The following is a 19,976-nucleotide window of genomic DNA, read 5'->3' as shown; positions in this document are numbered from 1 at the left end:
GCGAAAGCCACCGTAGCGAATTATCTCGGCTTGTAAAGTCAAGGGATTCTATCCTCCCACGACCCCGGGCTCAGGTCATCACCTTTGCGCGTTACGACTCGGCGTAACCCTCGCTTTTCAACCTATCTTATGAATCATAGGCACGCGTGTACGTAGGCGGGAGATTTTAGGTTTGTTAATTTTTTTTTTTTTATCGCTCAAGAGGGGAGCAAAGAGAAAAAACAGATCATTCGAAAAATATCTTTGCACGGCTATATAAACCTCAATTATGCATCGGGTGATACATAATTATACATATTATAGTGATTGTTATACTTGCGCACGTGGACGTTGAAGGCAAATCTTTCTTGCTGAAATGTTGACGGTATGATTGTGAATTCAATTGCAGGAGTTTATTGTATGTGGATATAATTTTACTGAATCGAGGCATTTTTGTCACTGGTTTGAAACAGTTTGTACACGGGGTCTTCAATAATACTGAAAACATCATCGCGTTTATTGACTAAATACTTTTAAATCGAATTGGAAATTTTTCAAATCGATTCTAGACTCGTTACTTGAATATTAGAAATAATTCATTCTTGGTAATCATATACGTTCTTTCTTGGGTAAGAATTTTTACAGATAATCTCCCTTTTTTATCCATCCGTTTAAAAAAAAGATCTTGGTTCATTTTCATTCTTGTAATTGCTTTTTTTCACTGTACCGGCCAGAATCAACAAACAAAAAATTTTCTCAATTTTGTTGAGAGCGGAGAATGAGCCGATTGAATAGAAGTCGTTGATTCGTCACGCCAATGATTTTATAGAAAGAAAAAAGGGTTATAAAGAAAGTTAAAAACTGACTTTATCGGATGAACTATTAAATTCTACATTCCTATACGTTCACGACAATATTAATTATATTTGTACCATAGGCACTGATCTCGTAAGATGATAATCTCGCAAAAACAAACGAGCAGGATAAAGAGAAATTAAAATTTCCAAAAAAAGAATTTTGTTTCACCCATTTCCTCACCATGAAGATGCACTTTGTGTCAACAAACGATGCGGTAATCTAGAAAGAAAAAAAGCAGGAGCTATAGAATTTCACTGCAGCCGGAAACCGTGTCTAAACATCGAACTGTAGATCGAAAATACCACGGTGATTTTTACGGTTCAACTTGTTAACGTTGCAAAGATACGATGAGGGGCAAGTGAAAAGGCGTCACCTTTTCTTTCACCTTTTTGGCCGTTTTCCGCTTCCCTTTACCTCTAGTTCTTTCTTTTTCTTGTTTTTTTTTCTTTCTTATTCCTTTTTTTTCTTCATCCTCAATAGCTCCTCACTGGAGGGACCGGCCCGAAAGGTTTCCATTGGTTATACATATAGCTAAATCGCGAAAGATACCGGGGGCAGATATATTATAGGCGATAGGTATAGACACACATGTGTACATATATGTATATAGGTATATGCATAGGTAGAGAAAAGTTGGACTCTTTTTAGTCAATCCCTGGAGTATAACTCGGGACTCCGCCTTTGCCCTGCGCATAGTTACCCCTGCCGAAAACCGAGGTAAGGACGGTCCGGTATTATCTCGCTTCCGAGATTTCTCTTTTCATAAAATATATACAGGTATAGGTGCGCGGATGCACGTGTATACGTGTATAAGAGGCGAGGCTTTGACGCGGCGATTCGGGTCCAGCCGCGTCTCTCGAAGCAGCATAATGGTCGACTTTGCCCTTTGTCAGGGTGATTCAGGAACGAACGGGCCCCGCAGAGTCTCGACGTCTTCATTAGGCCCCAAGGGGCCGAGAAACCTGCTGCAGCCAGGGCCCGGAGAATAGCGTGGCACATAACGAGCCGAGGGGGCTAGGAAGTCTGCGATCCTGTTCGCCGTGTCGGCAAAAAGGCCGCCCCGCAGCCTCCGGCCTCCAGATACAGGTAATAGCTATATCTAGGACTCCCCAATTCTTGTATACACACCGACCGGCGTCAAATTATCCAGTTACCAGAGGAAATAAATCTCTCCTCGCTTTCCCGCGCCGCAGATGTCACCCTGAAAGCCCGCCACCCGCCTCCGAGATCCCGGATCTTCCCGCTTTCCTGCGTATAACAAGGGGGGTGGTGATGGGGGGGGGACACCTTGGTTCTGTATACACGAGGAATTTGCTCCTAGGCGCAATGACGGACGCGGTTTTCGGACCCCACGCGGACCCAATTGTTTTCTTTGATTATTTTTGACGACCCAACGAACCAGGAATTTATTCCTCGAACCCTAATTATTCTTCCCATTTCTTTCCAGCTCTATTGCCCCGTGGAATTGTACAGGGCATTTACCAGCCGCTGCTCTGTACGCGATATCCTTTGCGGATATATAATTGGATATAATATCCATTGGCAATCGGTTCTCAACTATCATCATGTTGTTGTATACCTTCGAAGAAAAGGGGAGTTTCTTTGAAGTTTATGAGCTGAAAGAAATTGTCGGTTTTACTGACCTCGTTCATCCGTTTCAGGTTTGTTACTTGTTTTTCTATAGTCGCATGACGGATGAACTCATTTTCAAGAGATAAAGAACCTTTCATGACATAAAATCAACTGTTTGGCGTTCAAAAAGCGACAATCGTCAGCGTTTGAAATTCGAGAGAATACGATACTTGTCGATTTAAATTTTGAATCTCCGATTAAAAATTCTATCACAAATATGGTTGTGTTATATTGTTTTCGACACATTGTTCGACAATTCCCGCACGAATTTCAGCAACAATTTAACGAAACGCATTGCCCAATAGTATAAAAATCGGAATAATTATTGTGCACGGATTTAAATTCGAGATGAGAGATTTTTTATTTATAAAATGAGGAAGAGCATTAGATAACAATTCTTTAGTGTGCGAGGCGTGTATTTAATTCTATTTCGAAGGATACAAGGTAGACCGAGCAATGCTTCTTCTACTACCGTACAGTCTGCAGGAGGCTAAATTGGGCCACAGTTTGAAGTATATGATCAATGTGACGTCGAAGTGTTTTTGAAGTGTGAAATGAGGACGTTGACTGCAGTAGCAGGTAGTCAATTCTTGCGGGCACTTAACGAGCAAACTGTAAATGTATCTTCCACGCACCACCACCTTCAACTTATCCTATCTCCATTTCACCTACCTCTCCCGAGTAGTCCCGAGGTAGGAAGGTACATCACATAACTGCAAAGCACCCTGGACCGTGAAACTCTCGACACAAGCTGTGCTCAGCGTGCTCTGATGCCAGGTAACCCTCTAATTAGTAGCTAGTATACACGCGATTTGAGTGTAGGTACATACAGCTGAAGGTAAACGTAGCGGTCATTATACGCAACGGATCTCCAGTACTCTTGCATGTTACGTATTGGTGCACGTCTGAATAATCCTGCGGGAACGCGGTGAGCAGCACATATGTGCTTAACGGAGCGGTTCAACCGAGCGAGAAAAAACCAAGAGAGAGAGAGAGAGAGAGAGAGAAACGGAGATGGAAGAAAGGAGCGAGAGAAGTGTAGGCAAGGATGCAGCCGAACGGACCCACCGAACCCTTACCGAGGCCTCCTCGGGATCCTTCCGCGAATCATCCTCGAAGCCGGGCAGCAGAGGTTCTCTGCCGTTTGTGAAACGGCTCTTAGCCTCACCGCGATCACGATGCCCTTCCGGCCGAGAACCACGGCCTGGTGTTTTAACGGAAAAATTTTGAAACCCTGGAATCTGCGGGGGGTCACGCAAGGGTACGGGCCCCGGGCCCACGCTGCTCGGTCAGGTGCGTCTCGACTCGGTCCAGTGGGCCCACCTTCGCGTCGCGGCCACTCTTCGTCAGGGCCTCCCCTCCGCGAGGGATATCCACATCGCGCGGGCGTGGCCTCGCGGGAGAGAGAGGAGAGCCGCGGTGAGGAGAGGAGAGGAGTTACACCTTCCGCCACCTGTCGGCCATCCGCCGGGCGGGGCGGCCGAACCTGAGGAACGACTCGCCGCGCCGAGGGACTGGCTCCAGGGAAAGATGAATTTGTGACTTCTTGCCTCGCCCGTCGCCGCCGCACTTGACGACTCACTTCATCTCTCTTTCCAACATACAGCTTCCGCGGCATTCAACCAGCCTCACGTGTTATACTCTCATTATCGGTATCCTTCCGCGATAATCCTTGTATAATCCAGGACAGATAGTGCGGGTTCCTGCAGTACTGAGCATCCTCTCATGTCATGATTCCCAAGTACCCCCGCAGCTTCTGAATTTACCAATTCCGCTACTATCTCACACCGTATACCTGCGGGCTCCTGCAGTAGTAACCATTCTCACGTGTCATGAGTCCCGAGTATACTGCAGCTCCTGAATTAACCAATGCCGATGCTAATTCACACCGTATTCTAGCTGGTTGCTGCAGTAATGATCATCCTCGGATGTCATGAGTACCAAGTACACTGCATCCTCTGAATTGATCAACTCCGCTACTATCTCAAACCATGTTCCTGGATGTCTGTTACAGTTTTGTACAGGTATAACAGGAATATGAAAGTGCAGCTTGCACGGTGCTGTCGAGTGGGATTTACCATGCCGTACTGTCTATCTCGCCCGTTTATGTTATACCCCGTACGTATGTGTGGATCCAGGTATGCGTTCCGTGGACCCGACCGCATACATCTCCTCCACCTTTCATCTCTCGGCTCAGTTTTTAGTACGGCGCATCGAATCTGGTACCACGTACCGCCGGCACGTCTTTGCTTTTTGTTCGCGTAGCGATCAAGTTGTCGTCGTCCTACCCCCGCCCTACCGCTCCACCACCCTCGCCCCATCTTCCGTCGACAATATCCTCTTCGTCGTGTACCTTAGGCCCGGTATATTCGACCCCCTCCTTCCTTTTGAGAGAAAAGTTTGAAAAGCTTGCGCTCTCTCTCTCTCTCTCTCTTTCTCTTTCGCTTCCCGTAGTCTTACACCCACCCTCCCTGTTGCATCGCTACTCCTGTACCGGGGAGCTGCGACAGTGTGTTGTACTGCTGTGCCGAGCTATCGACGTGTGTACAGGATGGTAGGGGAAAAACAACCTCATATTCACGGCGGTTATGTAGGTGCCCACCTCTTTCGAGCTCGAAAAAACATGCTTGGTAGAGCAAAGAAGAAATTCTTCTTTACAGAGTATTAAGCGTCATGCTGGTTTTAAAATCGTAGTCGGTTTCATTCTTGGTGGGTACGTGTATAAAACGTTACTCGAAAGTTCGTAACGTGTTGCAGGTTTTATTTTTCTTACACTGTATCTTTACTCTCTGAAAATCGTTCGAAACAAAATACGGTTCTCCATTTTTATACGTTAGAGTGGTGTTTTCACTTGGAAAGATATAAGGTGATGTCGATAATTGGCAAACCAATCGTTTAAGTACATTTAAACCTCTCCGTTGCTCATGGAAAATTAATTTTTCTGGCCCTCTTATCTGTTTTTACTTGTTCGTGTACTGTCAAAGCCCACAGTATCTCATGATCGCGGTGAGCGGAAAACTGGTTAAGATTTTAATGAAAATTGTGAATACATGGTTGTTCAAGTGTCTCTTCAAAATATTGTGCTTTCATCATCAGATGTGTTACGATTCACTTCGGTGACGTGTGAGTAAAAATTTGTACGATCAATGGTGTGAATTCAAGTGGAGAACGTTTCGAAGCTGCCATATAATTTTAATTGGCAAAGAGTTGCAGCGCTTTAGATCTAATTGGACGAATTGAGCAAATATCCAACTAGATATTAGTGACAATACGTCGCGAGGACAGATGTGTGAAATCTATACACGGATTCGAAATTTCTGAGTGATTATAGAATTTTGGAAGCTCCTTACTGCTCACACCAATTGGCTTCTGAAGTCGTGGGTATTTACGTAACGGTGAATATAGTCATTTGACAATCATTTTTGGGATTTGACAGCAGAACGATGAGGAGTCATTGTGATCCTGGAGCAGCCAGAAACTGGGATGATACTGTTCTGCACATGTATTAAACGGAAGTAAGATTACTTTTGAATTTACTACCTCTCTGGCAAAATAACAGGCTGGTCCAAGTTTTCTGTTAAAGTTACTACAAAAACTCGATGCGCTACTAAATCAACAGTCCAATTTACTCCGTGGAAAAGTTGATCACAAAAATTGTAATAACATAACAAAGTAGTAAATTTAACAATAATTTTCTTCGTTGTAGGTGAGTAAAAAGAATTACACATTTATTTTACATTGTTAGTTTGTATTAAAATTTGACAAGTATACAGACGTTTTATACATACATATTACACATATATAGACGAATGACGCGTACAGAGTATAGGCGTATGTATAACATACACGCATACGTGTGGATACCTGGTATACGTATAGATATGTAAAAATACAGTACAGTATGCAGTATAAAATAATATTATATCTAGTACGGTAGAAGCGCTTTTGGAGGAGACATTATAATATGTACAACAGAATTATTGCTTAATATATATGAATTCTTCGTTTATTTCGTATAAATGTATTTTTTATACGTGTATGTTGTATAATGTATAAATATTTGTCGCGAAGGACAAGCCAAGATCCGCTCGATAGTCGGTCTTCGATCATCGCGTTTTATGGGCATTTCAACCCGTTCTATACATATAATGTCGTTTAGCTTGCTCTCCTGCAGCGTACGCATAATATACGCTATTTCAATATTTCTTCCGCTCGACGACGTTGCGCGGCTTCGTTCCACTTAGTTCTTTTTGGGTTATAGGTATACTCTACAGCAATATACAATTTTGTAATGAGTATACACATATCTGACTACCGCGTTATCCAACAGCTGGGGAGCCGGGCAATATAAACTAAATGGATTTATATATATTTACTTACATATGATTATGTATGGGTGTGTGTACATGTACCATATAAACTACGAAAACAATAGCAACAGCAATAACAAAATAATAATAATAATAATAATAACAGCAACAGCTACGGCAGTATAAAGCGACAATAATGTAACATTTTTGCCACTTTTGTCGGTATTTCATGCTGCATATATAATTATACAAATATATAGAGAGGGGGAGGCATCGGTTCAGATATTTAATGCGACGGATAAAGTGTTTGTAACATATAACAGAATGTGACACATCTAGGTGCGCATCAGATTCGGAAATTTTTTTATTTTTCGACATTTCACTTCGTTTTATTAGTCTTGTCAAATCTTTATTTCCGTTGTTAATTTGATTTTTTATGAATTACATTCTTCGTTAAATTTCTTATGTAGAAAGCTAAAAAATATATCTGTATACTATTTCATTTATTTCGGAATTTTCATTCATTTGCTTGAGTCATTTTTTTCCAATCTAGGCACAAGTTTCGAAAAACTATGATACTCTTAAAAAAAAAAAAAAAAACAGAAAGAATAAGTACCCTACTATTGCTCTAAATACAACTATCGAAAAAAATCGTCTTGTCGGTTCAGTAATTATTCACATGGGTAGAATAATAATGGTAATAATTATATTTTAATCAATTAACTATTACATTCGTCTCGTCGTTTCATTTGTTCACTTGTACATTTTGGCACAAATTTTAACGTTGCTGTACAGCGTCCAATAAAACGTCTACCCGTACCTGCAGCTCAGTGCATACTACACGGCATAAAAAATAATATGTTAATATTGTCGCGGGTTACTGTGATTTTAATTAATATATATATATATATATATATATATATATATATATATGCATACGACAGCTGGGTGCCTATCGTTAAATTCAGTATCCTCTATACAATAATAGATACATGTATATGTATATATAAAAAATAAACTTATTATCTTTTTCTCGCAATATGTATACATAAATAAATAGTCGCATCTGGATATACATAGATACATCTAAAATATATAATCATATAATATATACCCATAAATATGTATATATACGTATAAATCTAGATAAGTACCGGGTATAGGTTGTTGAGGGATATGTCGGTGACGTGGAATTCGGTAAGGAGATAAGGAGATAAGGAAGAATAGCGCTGGAAGGGAGGTAAGGGGACGGAGAAGAAGGTGTTCAAGGGTATTATTTGGCAGCAACGAATTTAGTACTTGTAGTTTTATGTGACATTTCGCACAGCTTAACGGCTTGCGTTGTAGCGCGTGCGTGTTGGTTGGCACTCCGCGAAGCATCTTTTCACTCCTTCCATTCTTCGGTCCTGACAGTTGTCAAACTACAGGAAGATCTGCTTCGCGTTTCTCCGTGCCTAGTTTTACAGCGAGTCAAAGTTTGACTCCCTGTCACTAGCCTTTTATCCGAAATAAGGAGAGAGAAAAAATGGTTATTAACGATGACTCAACTGGGCTTGAAATTGATTTACATTAAGCGATGGATCGACGGTGAGCCCAAGTCAAACGGACAACGTCGCACCCTATCGCAACGGAATAAAGACTGCCTGCCTCCACTTCCGGGGGTACCGGTACTCGGAATTGTCGACAAAATGGTTCTTTTACCTATTATTCATCATTCATATCTTACCCGGTCTGGATCAAAGAAGGGCGGCCTCTGTGCCGGCATTCTAAGAGTGCCACCAACGTCCCGCTCCGCCATGGTGTGTCCGTCACTCGCATTGTCCCTGGGTTCCCTGCTGCTCCGTCGGTCCGCAGCCATCTTCGTTGGGGGCTGAATCGTTGTCTCGCCGCATGATCTGGCTAGGGTGGAACCGACCTCCGCAAGGTCCAGCCGAAGCAGTTTCGTCGGTGCTTGGATAGTTGTCTCACCGCAGGACCTTGCCAAGGTCGAACCCTGGTCACCCCGTAGAACGTCACTAGTTCGCAGAATCTTTGTCGACGTTTCTACCGTCGTTTCACCGCACGAACGTGCCAGTGTTGATTCCATGTCCGCCTGGTGAGTCACCGTCGCGGAAACCTAAAATAAAAACGTAGTTTGCATTGTGTTATGAGTGGACGATAGCTGGAAAATTAGGTCTTCTCGCATCCGAAAATTAAGGGATGATTTTGGAATCAATACAATTTCTAGAAGATAGTGCTCACAAAGAGTCGACCAATAAACCCATTCGTCAGCTAATACAATTTCCGACTTCTTGTATTCACCAAATATATTCTAAATCCAATTTCCAAAGTCAACGTTAAACCTCACCTGGAAACCAGCACTGACAAGAGCGCCAGGCGGATGGCTGGGCGTAGGTGGATTTCGACCCGTTTGCTGGGGGTCCAGGATCATTTCCTTGCAAACTGAGTCTCTTTTTCCTGCTTGGCTCGATTTTCTCGTCTCGGGATGCGGCCCGTCCTCTAGGTAGCTGATGAGCTTTCTTTCGTCGACGACGAGGTTGGTTGCCAGAGGTTTGCAGTTGGCAGGAGACTGCGATGATTGGGGTGCCGAACGGTACTTGGCCCGGGGTATCATCACGGTCAAAGACCTGTCCCTTTGTTCGTCGGTTGGGGTGGCACCAACATCAGATCTTACACTGTCGCGAGGACGAGCGAGAAGCGCTTTGCCTCGAGGGGATCGAGGATTTACGGGGACGCTGGGAGCGGCGGGGATGAAACTTGGAGGTGTTCGCTTCGCTCCCGATGGTCGCTTTCCCGGGGGAGCTGGTGCAACAGTTTGTGGCGGCGCAGGAAGGACATGCGGCACGTGGTGCGGAATCGTCGCCAGGTCGGCAGCACTTCCCTCGCTGCTAGTGTCGCCCCCGTTACCTCCCACCGATATCATAGCCCGGCGGTCACCGGAACGCTTACCAGATCTTCGCCGTGGTCTTCCAACGCAAGCGAGGCCGACGCACACACCCAGTAGTGCCAGGAAGATGATACCAGTGGTTACCAAGGCGATCAAAAGGACTGTTAAAATTGAATACGTTTAAAGATCGAGGGGTTGCTCGATGTTTTATTCCCATTTTCAATGTGGTGGAAATAGAATTTTACACTTTGCCTTCTCATATTCTATTCGATTATTCAATATTCATTCAAGAAAAGAAACGAAACGAAAGGAAATGAAACGGAACGCCCTTGACGAGGCTTTATTTACAAGAGAATCTAAACTATGTTCGTACCTTTGAGGTTGACCTGACAGCGTTGTCCGCTGTGCCACGGGAAACACTCGCAGACTTCTTGACCGTTGGTGTTTATCACGCAGTGTCCCTTGTTGTTGCAAGCGGCACATCCGAATGGCGCCTGAGAACAAACTCTTCCTGGATAGGTCGGCAGGTTATCAGAAAGATCAGCCCAACCCTCGCGGCATGAGCACTGATAAGATCCTTGACGGTTGAAGCATGCTGCATGAGGCGAACAGTCATGATGAGGTCCGCCTTCCTCGGTAGCGCATTCGTTGAAGTCGAAGGCATGGATCTTGAAGAATAAACAGTGAAAATGTAAATAAGAAGTGTCGATGGCACATCTTAAGTAATGTGCTGGACTTCAGCCAAGGGCCTCACCGTTTCAAGATCCTTGGATGCATAAACCTCCGTTCCTCCAAGGCTGTAGTTGTTGCCAACAAGGTATTTCCGGACAACTTCCTTAAGCCGCGTATCGCTTGCATTCTCACTGAGTTGAACGTGGAACTCGACGCTCGTATTCGGGTCTGATGTGAACCGGGCGACATCCAATCCTCTGTAGATATCCCTCAGGTCACTCTGCATCATTGTACGGTCCAGAGCTTCTTTCGTAGGCCCAGCCAATTTTTTGTAATCACTTGACGCTGTGTCATTCAATTCTTCGGCGTACACCGAAAACGGATCTCTGCCAACGCGGTCGAGTCCGACACGCAGGGTGTACGTATAGATTGCTAGATATATTTAAAAATTAAGTGATATTGTTTAATCCAGAAATAATTAATGCAGTTATGAGGGGCCTCGGAATATTCTACTCACGCTTGCAAGGGCGGTCAAGGAACATCCGGGCGAATCCTGGCCGGCATACACATTTATTAACGCTGTTGACTTCGGCGCAGATCTCTGCCTTTGAGGTTTTGCATTCCGGCACACATCGACCTGCGGTCGATTCACGTGGAAAGGCTGGTGCTCCAAGGATACCGCCTGCTAATACTCGATAGATTTCATTGCCACCCGGGTCCTGCTCGTCTCTGGTAGCTTCGACGTCCTCATCTCCATATTCCGCTTCCACCTGTGAGAAATATTCAAGCATCACCTTCTTTCTTCCCATGATAATACGGTAGGAATAGCCAGAAGCGTTTAGGATTTTCTGAACAACATTGGTATAAATGGTACTATGGATTGTAAAATCGTTGCATTTACCTCTTCCGCTCCGGGCTGGGGAGGCGTCTGATCGCTCATCACGACGAATATCGATTCATTGTCTGATGGTGTCTGGTGTACTGAAACTGGAACTTCAGTCGTTGGTCGCAGAACAGTAGAGGAGGATACGATGGTTGTCGTGCGCGCTGGCTGTAGCAGTGTTTCCGTCACAGTCTCGACCGTGGTTGAGGTGAGGGTGCGTGTTCGCAAGAGAGTCCTTGTCGTTGATGACGATGCCGATGCCACTCTGGTCACCATGTATAACACGGTTTCTCCGTCTGTCTCGTTCCGGTTTGTCTGGAGCGCACGATAAATATATGCAGGTGAACGTATGTTTAAATGGTCTTAGAACTCGCGGCAGCCGTTATAGTAACCGCGACAAAAAATTTGCTTAAAACATAATGAACAAGCGGAATAAAGAGATCAATGCTCTACACACATCTAGTGCACTCTTGTTTTCACTATAGAGAGCGGCAATTAAAGTTCGGAAACGTCACGGTACCCAGTGAAGAGTTTTACACATAAAAAGAAACTGCTTCCTGCCTGCATACAATCGTAGCAGACTGACGGCAAATATTTAAATCTTGTGGAATAACTACAAGACCTGACGTGCAAAATGACATCTTTTTTATTTTTTATTGATTTTTCGTATCGATAACTGATCATTTTATAATTTACCTCTCCGCTTGTTCTACTGTATTTAGAGTTTTCGGTTCGCACGGTTGTAGTAGTTCGGATTTCAAGCCTATTGGTTTGTGTTGAAGTTTTCAAAGGTGCCTCGTGGATCTTTGATGGAGATTTTGTTATTGCGACGGTTTCGGCCGGCTTGATACTTGCGAGGGATTCAGTTGGCTCAATTGCGAACGACGGTGTATCGGTCTCTTTGCTGGGCTGAAGTAAGACTGGCCTTTCTGATGCTCCAGGAAGTTTTACAGTCGTAAGATTACTTGTGATTATTTCGGACACCGTGGACGGTAACCTAGTTTGTTGTACTGTCACGCTGAAAGTCGAGGATTTGCTCGGTTCCATCTGATCGATACGAAGTGGTCGCAGAGTCGTACTGGATGACCGTAGACTCGTCAATGTAAATGTTGGTTGAATTGACAATCTGTCGGAAAATGTAAAATTGTGACACGCTGAACTTTCAATTCAGGATTTTAATTACTATTATTAAATGATAATTATAACATTCTATATATTGTTTTTTCAACTCTGTTGACTACCGTAGCCGTTCGTACCTCGACACTGGTCTTGACTCGAACGGCCTCGCTGTGTAGATACTGACACGTTCTGATTTATTTATCGTTGGTGAAATTATTAAAGGTGTGGTGGATGGCGAAGGTCCATGCATCTCGATGATTGTAGGCAAGTCGACAGTTCCATGAACGACGGGAATCTCGGCTTCAGCATCTCTCAGTGAAGTAACGTGTGACGTGGGCATCGCTGACGCGATGCGGAAGGAGCCTGAAACAGCAACTGCTGGTCGTTCGGTTGCCGCCTCTTGTGAGGGGCGTGATGAAGTCGGGAAAACTGGTGCTGGAGGAACCATGTCCTGAACAACCGAAAGAAAATACACGATTTTTGTTAGCACCATTTGATAATGTTTAGCAAAAAATACAACAGTTTAAGAGTTCTACCTGTGATAACAGTTCAACTAGGAAAGGCCGTGCTGCAGTGGTGGTGGATTCTTCGAGTGGAATGTATTTTGAAGGCGGTGGCGATAGTCCTACAACTTCCGTGGATAATGGTGGTGGCTCTAGTCCCTCCGTTTCAGGAACATTCCCGTTCCCACTACCTTTGCTGCCATGGAAGACGATTTGCGGCGTTAGAGGAGGTGGCATCATGTCTCGATATGGAACCCTTGGCCTTGGTCTGGTCTGCGAAATCACCGGAGACACTTCGGTCACCGGGTAACTATTGTTCTTGCTGATCTTCATCGAGTCTTCTCGGTTAATTGAAGTTTTTACAACGGGTGGTGAAGCAGTGATATTTGTTGGCAAGGCGGCCAAATGTGTCGGCGTCTTCTTGGTCGTTGTCATCCCTGAGAACATGCTAGGCGGTCTTTCCGTCTGCGTATCACTATCCTCGTTATCATCACCCGTGGACTCCACTGGCATGGAGAATTCCAGCTTCCCGTGATTATTGGACTGTTGCGAATACTGAATGCCTTGTCCTGGAGTAGCCAACGAGGGTCGTGGTCTCGCCACGTCATTTGAATGGCTAGGGTAACTGTGTTGAACAGCTCCGGATCCCTCTTTGGTCCTGGTATCAGAGGGTTGCAGCAGTTGGTACGCTGACTCAGCCAGATTGAGCTCAGATTCAGAATTATCCTCGTAATAAGATCCAGATCCCATCGAATTTGGCCGCGATTGATTTCCAATCGTTATGGTAAAGTCTTTTTCTGCTCCCGGTTGAGCGGGCGGTGCCAGTGCTGGCGAAGGTTGAGGAGGCATTGTCATTATTTCCGGCTGTGCAGAGGTCGGTTGGGGACGTTTGTTTTCTTTCCCGGGTGTGCGGTTCGGCCCAAACGGCCCTGGAACCTGGTGCTGATGCTGATGAATAACGCCTGCGATGGGCGGAGGTTTCAGATCCATTGCGTCACCACGGTCCATGGAGTTCGGGGTTGACATTGGCGGTTCACCATTCTCGTTTCGTGGTGGGAGCACCATCTGATGTATGTTGGGTTGTAGCCCGACTTTTTGGTTGCCGTGATAGCCGAATGGAACACCTTGGACGATATTGTGTCTGATCGGCGGTCGATGGGTTTCTCTCTGGTTGTAGCCATACGGTCTGATGACGTTGACGTGGCTGTCAACGTAGACGCCAAATGGTTTTCCTGGCATGATGATTGGACTCTCGTAGGGTCTTTTACCTTCGTAGAAATTCTGTCGGAAGGGTGTTCCCTGTACGATGGCTGGTTCGTGATCACGATGGGCAAAAGGCGCCCCTCTATTTGCTGACAAAGTATTTTGACCCTGTTGTTTATTCGTGTGCTGCTTTTGTCCATAGACAAGGCTTTGATCCACCTCTAGAGGTCTTCCGCCGACAGTAGTTATAGAGCCTACGCTCTCCAAGGAGTCGTCGCTTCCCACAGTAACATGGTTCCCAGGAACATTCAACTCAGAGTCATGATCGACCTTGGTGTTTGTTTCAGGGGGCATGTCACCCCGAGTTGGCACTGGCTGAGACTCGCTGATCTCAGAATCGTTAGACAACGAGGATCGCTCTGTCTGCGTGTTCACTGACCAGATTTCAGGCGCCCGATCTTCGTCGTTTTGAGGTATGATTTCCCCGAAACTCTGAACTTCAGGTTTCACTGTTGGTAGGCGGGGATAATACGAAATATCTTCAGGCTTCACTTTCGGGTCCGTTGATGGATCGTGGTACTCGATTGCTCCGGTTGGGACATTTTCCCCTGTGCTCTGTTGTACAGCTGATGACTCAGTAGCTCCCATTTTTGATGGATCTATCCTGTCCATATGATGATAATTGGTAGTTTCCGAATCTCGGAGCGAATTCACTTGGAACTGAAAACGAAAGAAATTTGAATGTATTATACGACATGCATTCTAAGTAAGTATACATCTGTCCAACTTTCATTTTTTAAATGTCAGTCGTAAAATGGTGAAAGGATAATCTGTCAAGTTGAATATAAACTTTTTACGGATCGACAAGATTCAGTAGAGACAATTACTTCGATCAGTGCCGCTATTTTTTGTCCACCACTTTTTAGCTCAAGTTGTTCATAGTTGATAAAATACATATTACTATTACTATTCATACCGGAGGTGGATGAAGTATTTGAGAAACGTCTGTTTCCTTAGAGTTGATTGGAACAGTTTCCGTATTAGTAACAATGATATCATTCCTGATGCCCGAACCACTATGAGTGTGAGATGGCTCTCTGATGAATGTATTCTTCGGTGGACTCCAGTCTGGAGGGATTAGATTAGCGTCAGGTTTTTTAGTGTGCGGTCTGTAGGAAGATTGCGAAGATGGAGGAGGGTGTAGCGAAGGCTGTCCAGATGAATACTGCGGCTTTTTAGCAGGGTAAACTCCGGGTCTTCCCATATGAATTTCAGGACCATGAGGATTCGATGTGGGTCTGCTCATCGATGGTCCAAAATGTCCAGATGGTCTGTGCTGAATTATCGTTTGCGTCGCAGACTGCGACAGCGCTGGTTTTCTACCATCATTCAGTTTCCAGCTCTGACTACTATTCAGCACCTCATTTATAGGTCGTAAATCTCCAGGCTTGCCAAGCAAAATGTATCGGTGTGGTGAAGTTTCAACCTCGGTTCTCCTAGGTGGAGACGTTGCTGGCGAAGTGACTGGTCTTCGATATACTTGATTGTAGTCTCTCACTGGGGTTGTTCCCGGGTGCACTAGGATCTCGGTATGACCGTAACCGGGGCGTTCTTGGTGTGCCGAAAGGTGCCCTCCGTGTGACTGGGGTAAAGGCTTGAAATTGGATTGTGGTGACGGTGGGGGAACCATGTACTCTGATGGATCACCTTGCCCCAAGTATTGCGGTGAATGCTCTACCTACAAAAAAAAAAAAAAATTAATGATTATCTTTTCATTTACCAGAGCCTATCCTCCAATCTATCAGTCAGAAGATGTGAAAAATTATTTACTTCACTTATACCACTCACCTTCTGCACCCCGGTAAAACCAGGTGCTACTTCTGGTTCAGGATAAGGCGAGGGATCATCAAAATATTGTCCAGTTATGTGTGGTTCGTTGGTGTCCCCGAATATCAATGCTTGATTTCCACCTTGGGGAATAACCACGTTGGCGACTTGGCTTGGTTGAATATTAACGAGCAGTGGCTGCCCAGTGTCTCTGTCGATGATGTGAGGTACCACGTGACGAATTATACTTGTTGGTTCCGGTACTTTTGGTTGCAGGGAACTTTCGATAACAGTGTTACCTGGCAGTAAAGGATCCCTTTGTGCCCATGGCGGTCGCTCGTGATTATCTTTCACTAACTGATGGTCACGGTGGTTGGACCATGAATTCGGTTTACCCAAAGAACCGTGAATCTGTAATGCAAAATTACTTGTAATGTGATGAAATATTCTTTTTTTATATCTATTTGATCAATCTTTCGTACCTCAGAAGACGATGATGCAGCTTCTTCCGCATCGTTCTGACGCCACTGCGTATTTCCAGATGCCAAGGATTCTTGTAACTCCAAAGGCTTAAGGGGGTCCTTGGCACTCCAGGGTCGTCTGTACCGTTCCGGACTCCATTCTGGCTCGTTTGGGTCCGGCACAGGGCTGCGATCAGCGTATGCCGGTGGCTTACCTCGTACAATCGAGGAAGTAGGAGAGGCAGGTGGTATAAGCAACGGATCGTTTTCCATTACATCGTGCCCAGAGTCTGTTCGCAAGATGAGACGTTGAGGATGCTTCTGTGCTACTTGAACCTGATGGGATTCAGCAGAAGCTCCATACCGGACGGGCAGCTGGAGATGTTCCTCAAAAACTTGCCGGGCTGGGAAGATCTGCAGCTGGGTTTTGTGATGGTGTATAGTCGGTCGGTGAACGTGGGGACGATCCGACTGTGAAAGTACCTGCGGCGGTAGTGGCGGCGGCCTGATTCCAACGTGCTTGTCCTGTATGTTTGTAGATTGTGGTGGTCTGGGTCCACCGATTTTTCCCGGTTTTCCGATGATAACATCGCTATTGGCAGTTATCACTTCACCAGGTGAGATGGGAATGCCCTTGACGAGACTAACCGATGATTTGTGGCGTGTTTCTGGTATATAGTTGTGATTAAGGTTTGCCAATTGATTTCCTGAAATGAGCAATTATTAAAGTATTTGTCATTTCATCGAGAGCTGTAAAATAGCAAAATGGTTGCTGGATTAGCTTACTTACCAATATTTTGACTCTCAGCAGTCTCGATATCACCGTCAGCGAATTCTGATACTGGAATATAGATAGGCGATCTCTGAGTGGTGGTATCTTGATCGCCATCAACAGTCCCGTTTCGCCGCGAAGCAGTTGGTTTTCCCTGTAGAAGACCGGCCATTGCGGTGATCACGGGACCTAAGGCGGAGAGACCGTTGATACCGAAGTTAGTGAAGGATCCAAGGGAATCAAAAGAACCGCTCCCAGCTGCAGACGCATCGTTGTTTCCCTCCGGAATCTAAAACCCGCAACAATGAATTTGATTGACAGTTTGAAAGCAATGCTATGTACGCAACTGCAGAAACGAAACCCATCCAACCTTGGTATTCTCCCCAGTCGAATCTGGTGTCGTCGGTCGTGTTTCCAGTTCTGCTGTTACTGTAGAAACTGCTACTGCTTCTGTTGCAATTGGAGTAGGCGTAATCGACGTTGAAGTTGGATCGACGCGATCTTCTTCATCAAAGAAAATTATAGTCGAGCCGGTGACCACGTTGTTGACCTGATTCACGTGACTGGGTTTGGCGACAGTTTCCTCTTGGGGCCGTGTAGTTGTTAAAAGAGCATTCATGTACCCGGCATCAAGAAGACTCGGCGCAATTGATTCCGTAACAACGTTTTCCACGATTCGCGAACGTGATGATACCGTAGTCGAGGTCTCGCCATTAACACCAGCCTGTGTTCGGAAGACGACAAGAGATATTAAACAGCCATCAAAGTAAATTATCAATATCAATCAATACATGTATGCAATATCACCGAATTTCATACTTGTAGTAATGTCGTAAAGTACGTGAACGTCGTGAGGTAAGTTTTCGTAGCGAATATTTGAATTGGTTCAACTTTCGCCGAGGTCGTCGGAGTTTCGGATATTGTCGGGGTTACCGGAGTCGATGAGGCCGGAGGGGTCACAGTGGTCTCTGAACTTGTGAGGGTATCGTCTACTAAGGCTGTATTAGTGGTTGTCGGTCTTCGAGCAAGTACTTTCTCGGTGACCAAGTCAGCGGACGTCGCTACGTTCGTACGAACCACCGTGCTGCCCTGTTCCAGGAACGTGCTGTAGTAGCTGTAGGTCACGTAGTAGGTCTTGACAACGTCTGATTCTAATTCAGCCGATGTAGACGACGTTTTACCAGCAATTCCGTCAATGCTTGTTGTTGGCCTAGGGGACCTTGCTGACTCGGTGACGACGAGCTGCAAGATTACGATAAAACATCAGTCGTACGTACCGCTTCGAAGACGTGCTTCAATAGTTGAGGGAAGAAATTTTAATGTTTATTGACTATAAAAATTACGTAAAATCTCTGTACCAACCCGAGTAACGACGTCATTTACCGCTTGTACCGTGGCCTTTCCATTTTCCGTAATCGTTTTCTCCAGCGTTCTGGTGCTCAGGTAGGTGTTGGTCTCCGGAAGTGGTGCCTCAGATGGCTCGAGAACTAGGTCGAGGTATTCCTGTGGAGCAGTTACGGTGTTTCTAATTACGGTAGAGCCACGGTTGTCGACGGGGAGTTCGTGGTACGCATAAGTGGTTTCGAAGACTTCAGTACCGAGACTGGGCGAAGCTTCGAGGGAGAGACCAATCGAAGAAATTGTGGAATCAGCTGGCGAGTGTCTTTCCACTGTCGCGGTGTTGTAAACGACCTGGAAATGAGTAACAGTGATAATTATATGAATGATTCGCTTAGCTTCCACTGTATTAAATTTCGCGGGATAATCACGGTTTGCGTACCTGCTGCTGCGTTGAGGTTCTGGTGGAGCCACCCTGATCACTCATGGTCGTTATGTATGTGAAAGTTGTTGCACAGGTCTTCGTCACAAATTCCTGGGGCTCGTCTTTTGGCATTAGCATCACCATGGCATCAGACAAAGTCAACGTTGCCGGGGGACTCGCAGTCTCCCACCTAAGGGCAGGAGCGGGTGTCGACCCGGCGACGATCACCTCAACGCCATTGGACAGTATCCTTGTGGCTAGATTAAACCTTCTACCTTGCTCGTCTTCAGGTTCCACTTTTGCGGTCTCATCTACAGTCGCAGCCAAAGATATGCTTTGAATTTAATCTTAAGCTTCTATTGCTCTCGTTTGAACACTTATTTACTTGCCAATTTTTATTAAGGGCCTGGCAGTAGGGTAAAAATTTAAGCTTTGGAAGGGGCAAGGTTACGGAAAAAGTCGAATCATTTCAAGTTGAAGACAGAGGTTGATTGAGGTCAGCCTCGCCTGCTTCCTCATAGATATTTACAAAAGATTGAGCACGCCTTTGCTTGAGTATAAGTATAGATATTTACAGAGCTCGTAGTAGCAGCCACTCAAGTTGATAGATAAAGGCGTGAAATAAATTATAGGTGCCAGATAAATTATTGTTGCGGAAAATACCAATAGCCAATTTAGAAAAGTTTCAGACGTACGTGTGATTGAATGCAATTAATCAACTGTATACGTATAGGTACAATTTAGTATATAAACTATAAAATATTGGGATTTCGTACATAAGTAGCATGTACATGGGAGCAAAGACATTAGAAATGTAGTATTCCGTACATCTAAACGAATGCATAAATTCCAGGAATAGACAGTACATACTAGATACAGTGTTTGTTGAGCACGGGTAGAAAAATATGCCAATATTTGTACGTAGGATCGAGGTGAGAATGATACTTCAAGATAATAAAATTTAGCGCGGAAATAATTACCGTCGAAAAGAAGCCTTTACCATGGTATATTTGATTTGCGAATTTTCGAAACTACACAAATCGGACATTGAACTCTTACAAACTCCATGCTGCTTTCAGTACTCACCGCATCATTGGTATGCAGTACC

The 19,976-nt window shown here is 44.9% G+C and overlaps 2 protein-coding genes across 5 annotated transcripts in view; one reads left to right on the top strand and one right to left on the bottom strand.

The window, feature by feature from the left end:
* LOC124220082 (UPAR/Ly6 domain-containing protein crok) overlaps positions 1-19,976 on the top strand; it is a 152,893-nt gene that overhangs the window by 66,301 nt on the left and 66,616 nt on the right. The gene's annotated exons all lie outside the window — the stretch shown is intronic.
* Positions 6,203-19,976, bottom strand: part of LOC124220024 (mucin-17) — a 56,343-nt gene continuing 42,569 nt past the window's right edge. For 2 of the 3 annotated variants that reach the window (XM_046628377.2, XM_046628397.2), the window contains 18 exons: positions 18,887-19,179; positions 18,469-18,798; positions 17,926-18,348; positions 17,477-17,830; positions 17,125-17,395; positions 16,356-17,041; positions 15,895-16,284; positions 15,023-15,784; positions 12,877-14,766; positions 12,478-12,791; positions 11,918-12,347; positions 11,240-11,536; positions 10,856-11,108; positions 10,421-10,770; positions 10,040-10,334; positions 9,127-9,827; positions 8,506-8,895; positions 6,203-8,275 (listed from right to left, as the gene is read on the bottom strand). In XM_046628377.2, coding sequence (XP_046484333.1) covers positions 8,240-8,275; positions 8,506-8,895; positions 9,127-9,827; positions 10,040-10,334; positions 10,421-10,770; positions 10,856-11,108; positions 11,240-11,536; positions 11,918-12,347; positions 12,478-12,791; positions 12,877-14,766; positions 15,023-15,784; positions 15,895-16,284; positions 16,356-17,041; positions 17,125-17,395; positions 17,477-17,830; positions 17,926-18,348; positions 18,469-18,798; positions 18,887-19,179 — 8,465 coding nt within the window. In that variant the 3' untranslated portion in view covers positions 6,203-8,239. The remainder of the gene's footprint in view (positions 8,276-8,505; positions 8,896-9,126; positions 9,828-10,039; positions 10,335-10,420; positions 10,771-10,855; positions 11,109-11,239; positions 11,537-11,917; positions 12,348-12,477; positions 12,792-12,876; positions 14,767-15,022; positions 15,785-15,894; positions 16,285-16,355; positions 17,042-17,124; positions 17,396-17,476; positions 17,831-17,925; positions 18,349-18,468; positions 18,799-18,886; positions 19,180-19,976) is intronic. The other variant, XM_046628387.2, reaches the window with a different exon arrangement.

Source organism: Neodiprion pinetum, chromosome 1 (genome assembly GCF_021155775.2).
Source record: "Neodiprion pinetum isolate iyNeoPine1 chromosome 1, iyNeoPine1.2, whole genome shotgun sequence".
NCBI lineage: Eukaryota > Metazoa > Arthropoda > Insecta > Hymenoptera > Diprionidae > Neodiprion > Neodiprion pinetum.
Note: the sequence above shows the minus strand (reverse complement) of the source record. Positions and strands in the feature narration are given on the sequence as shown.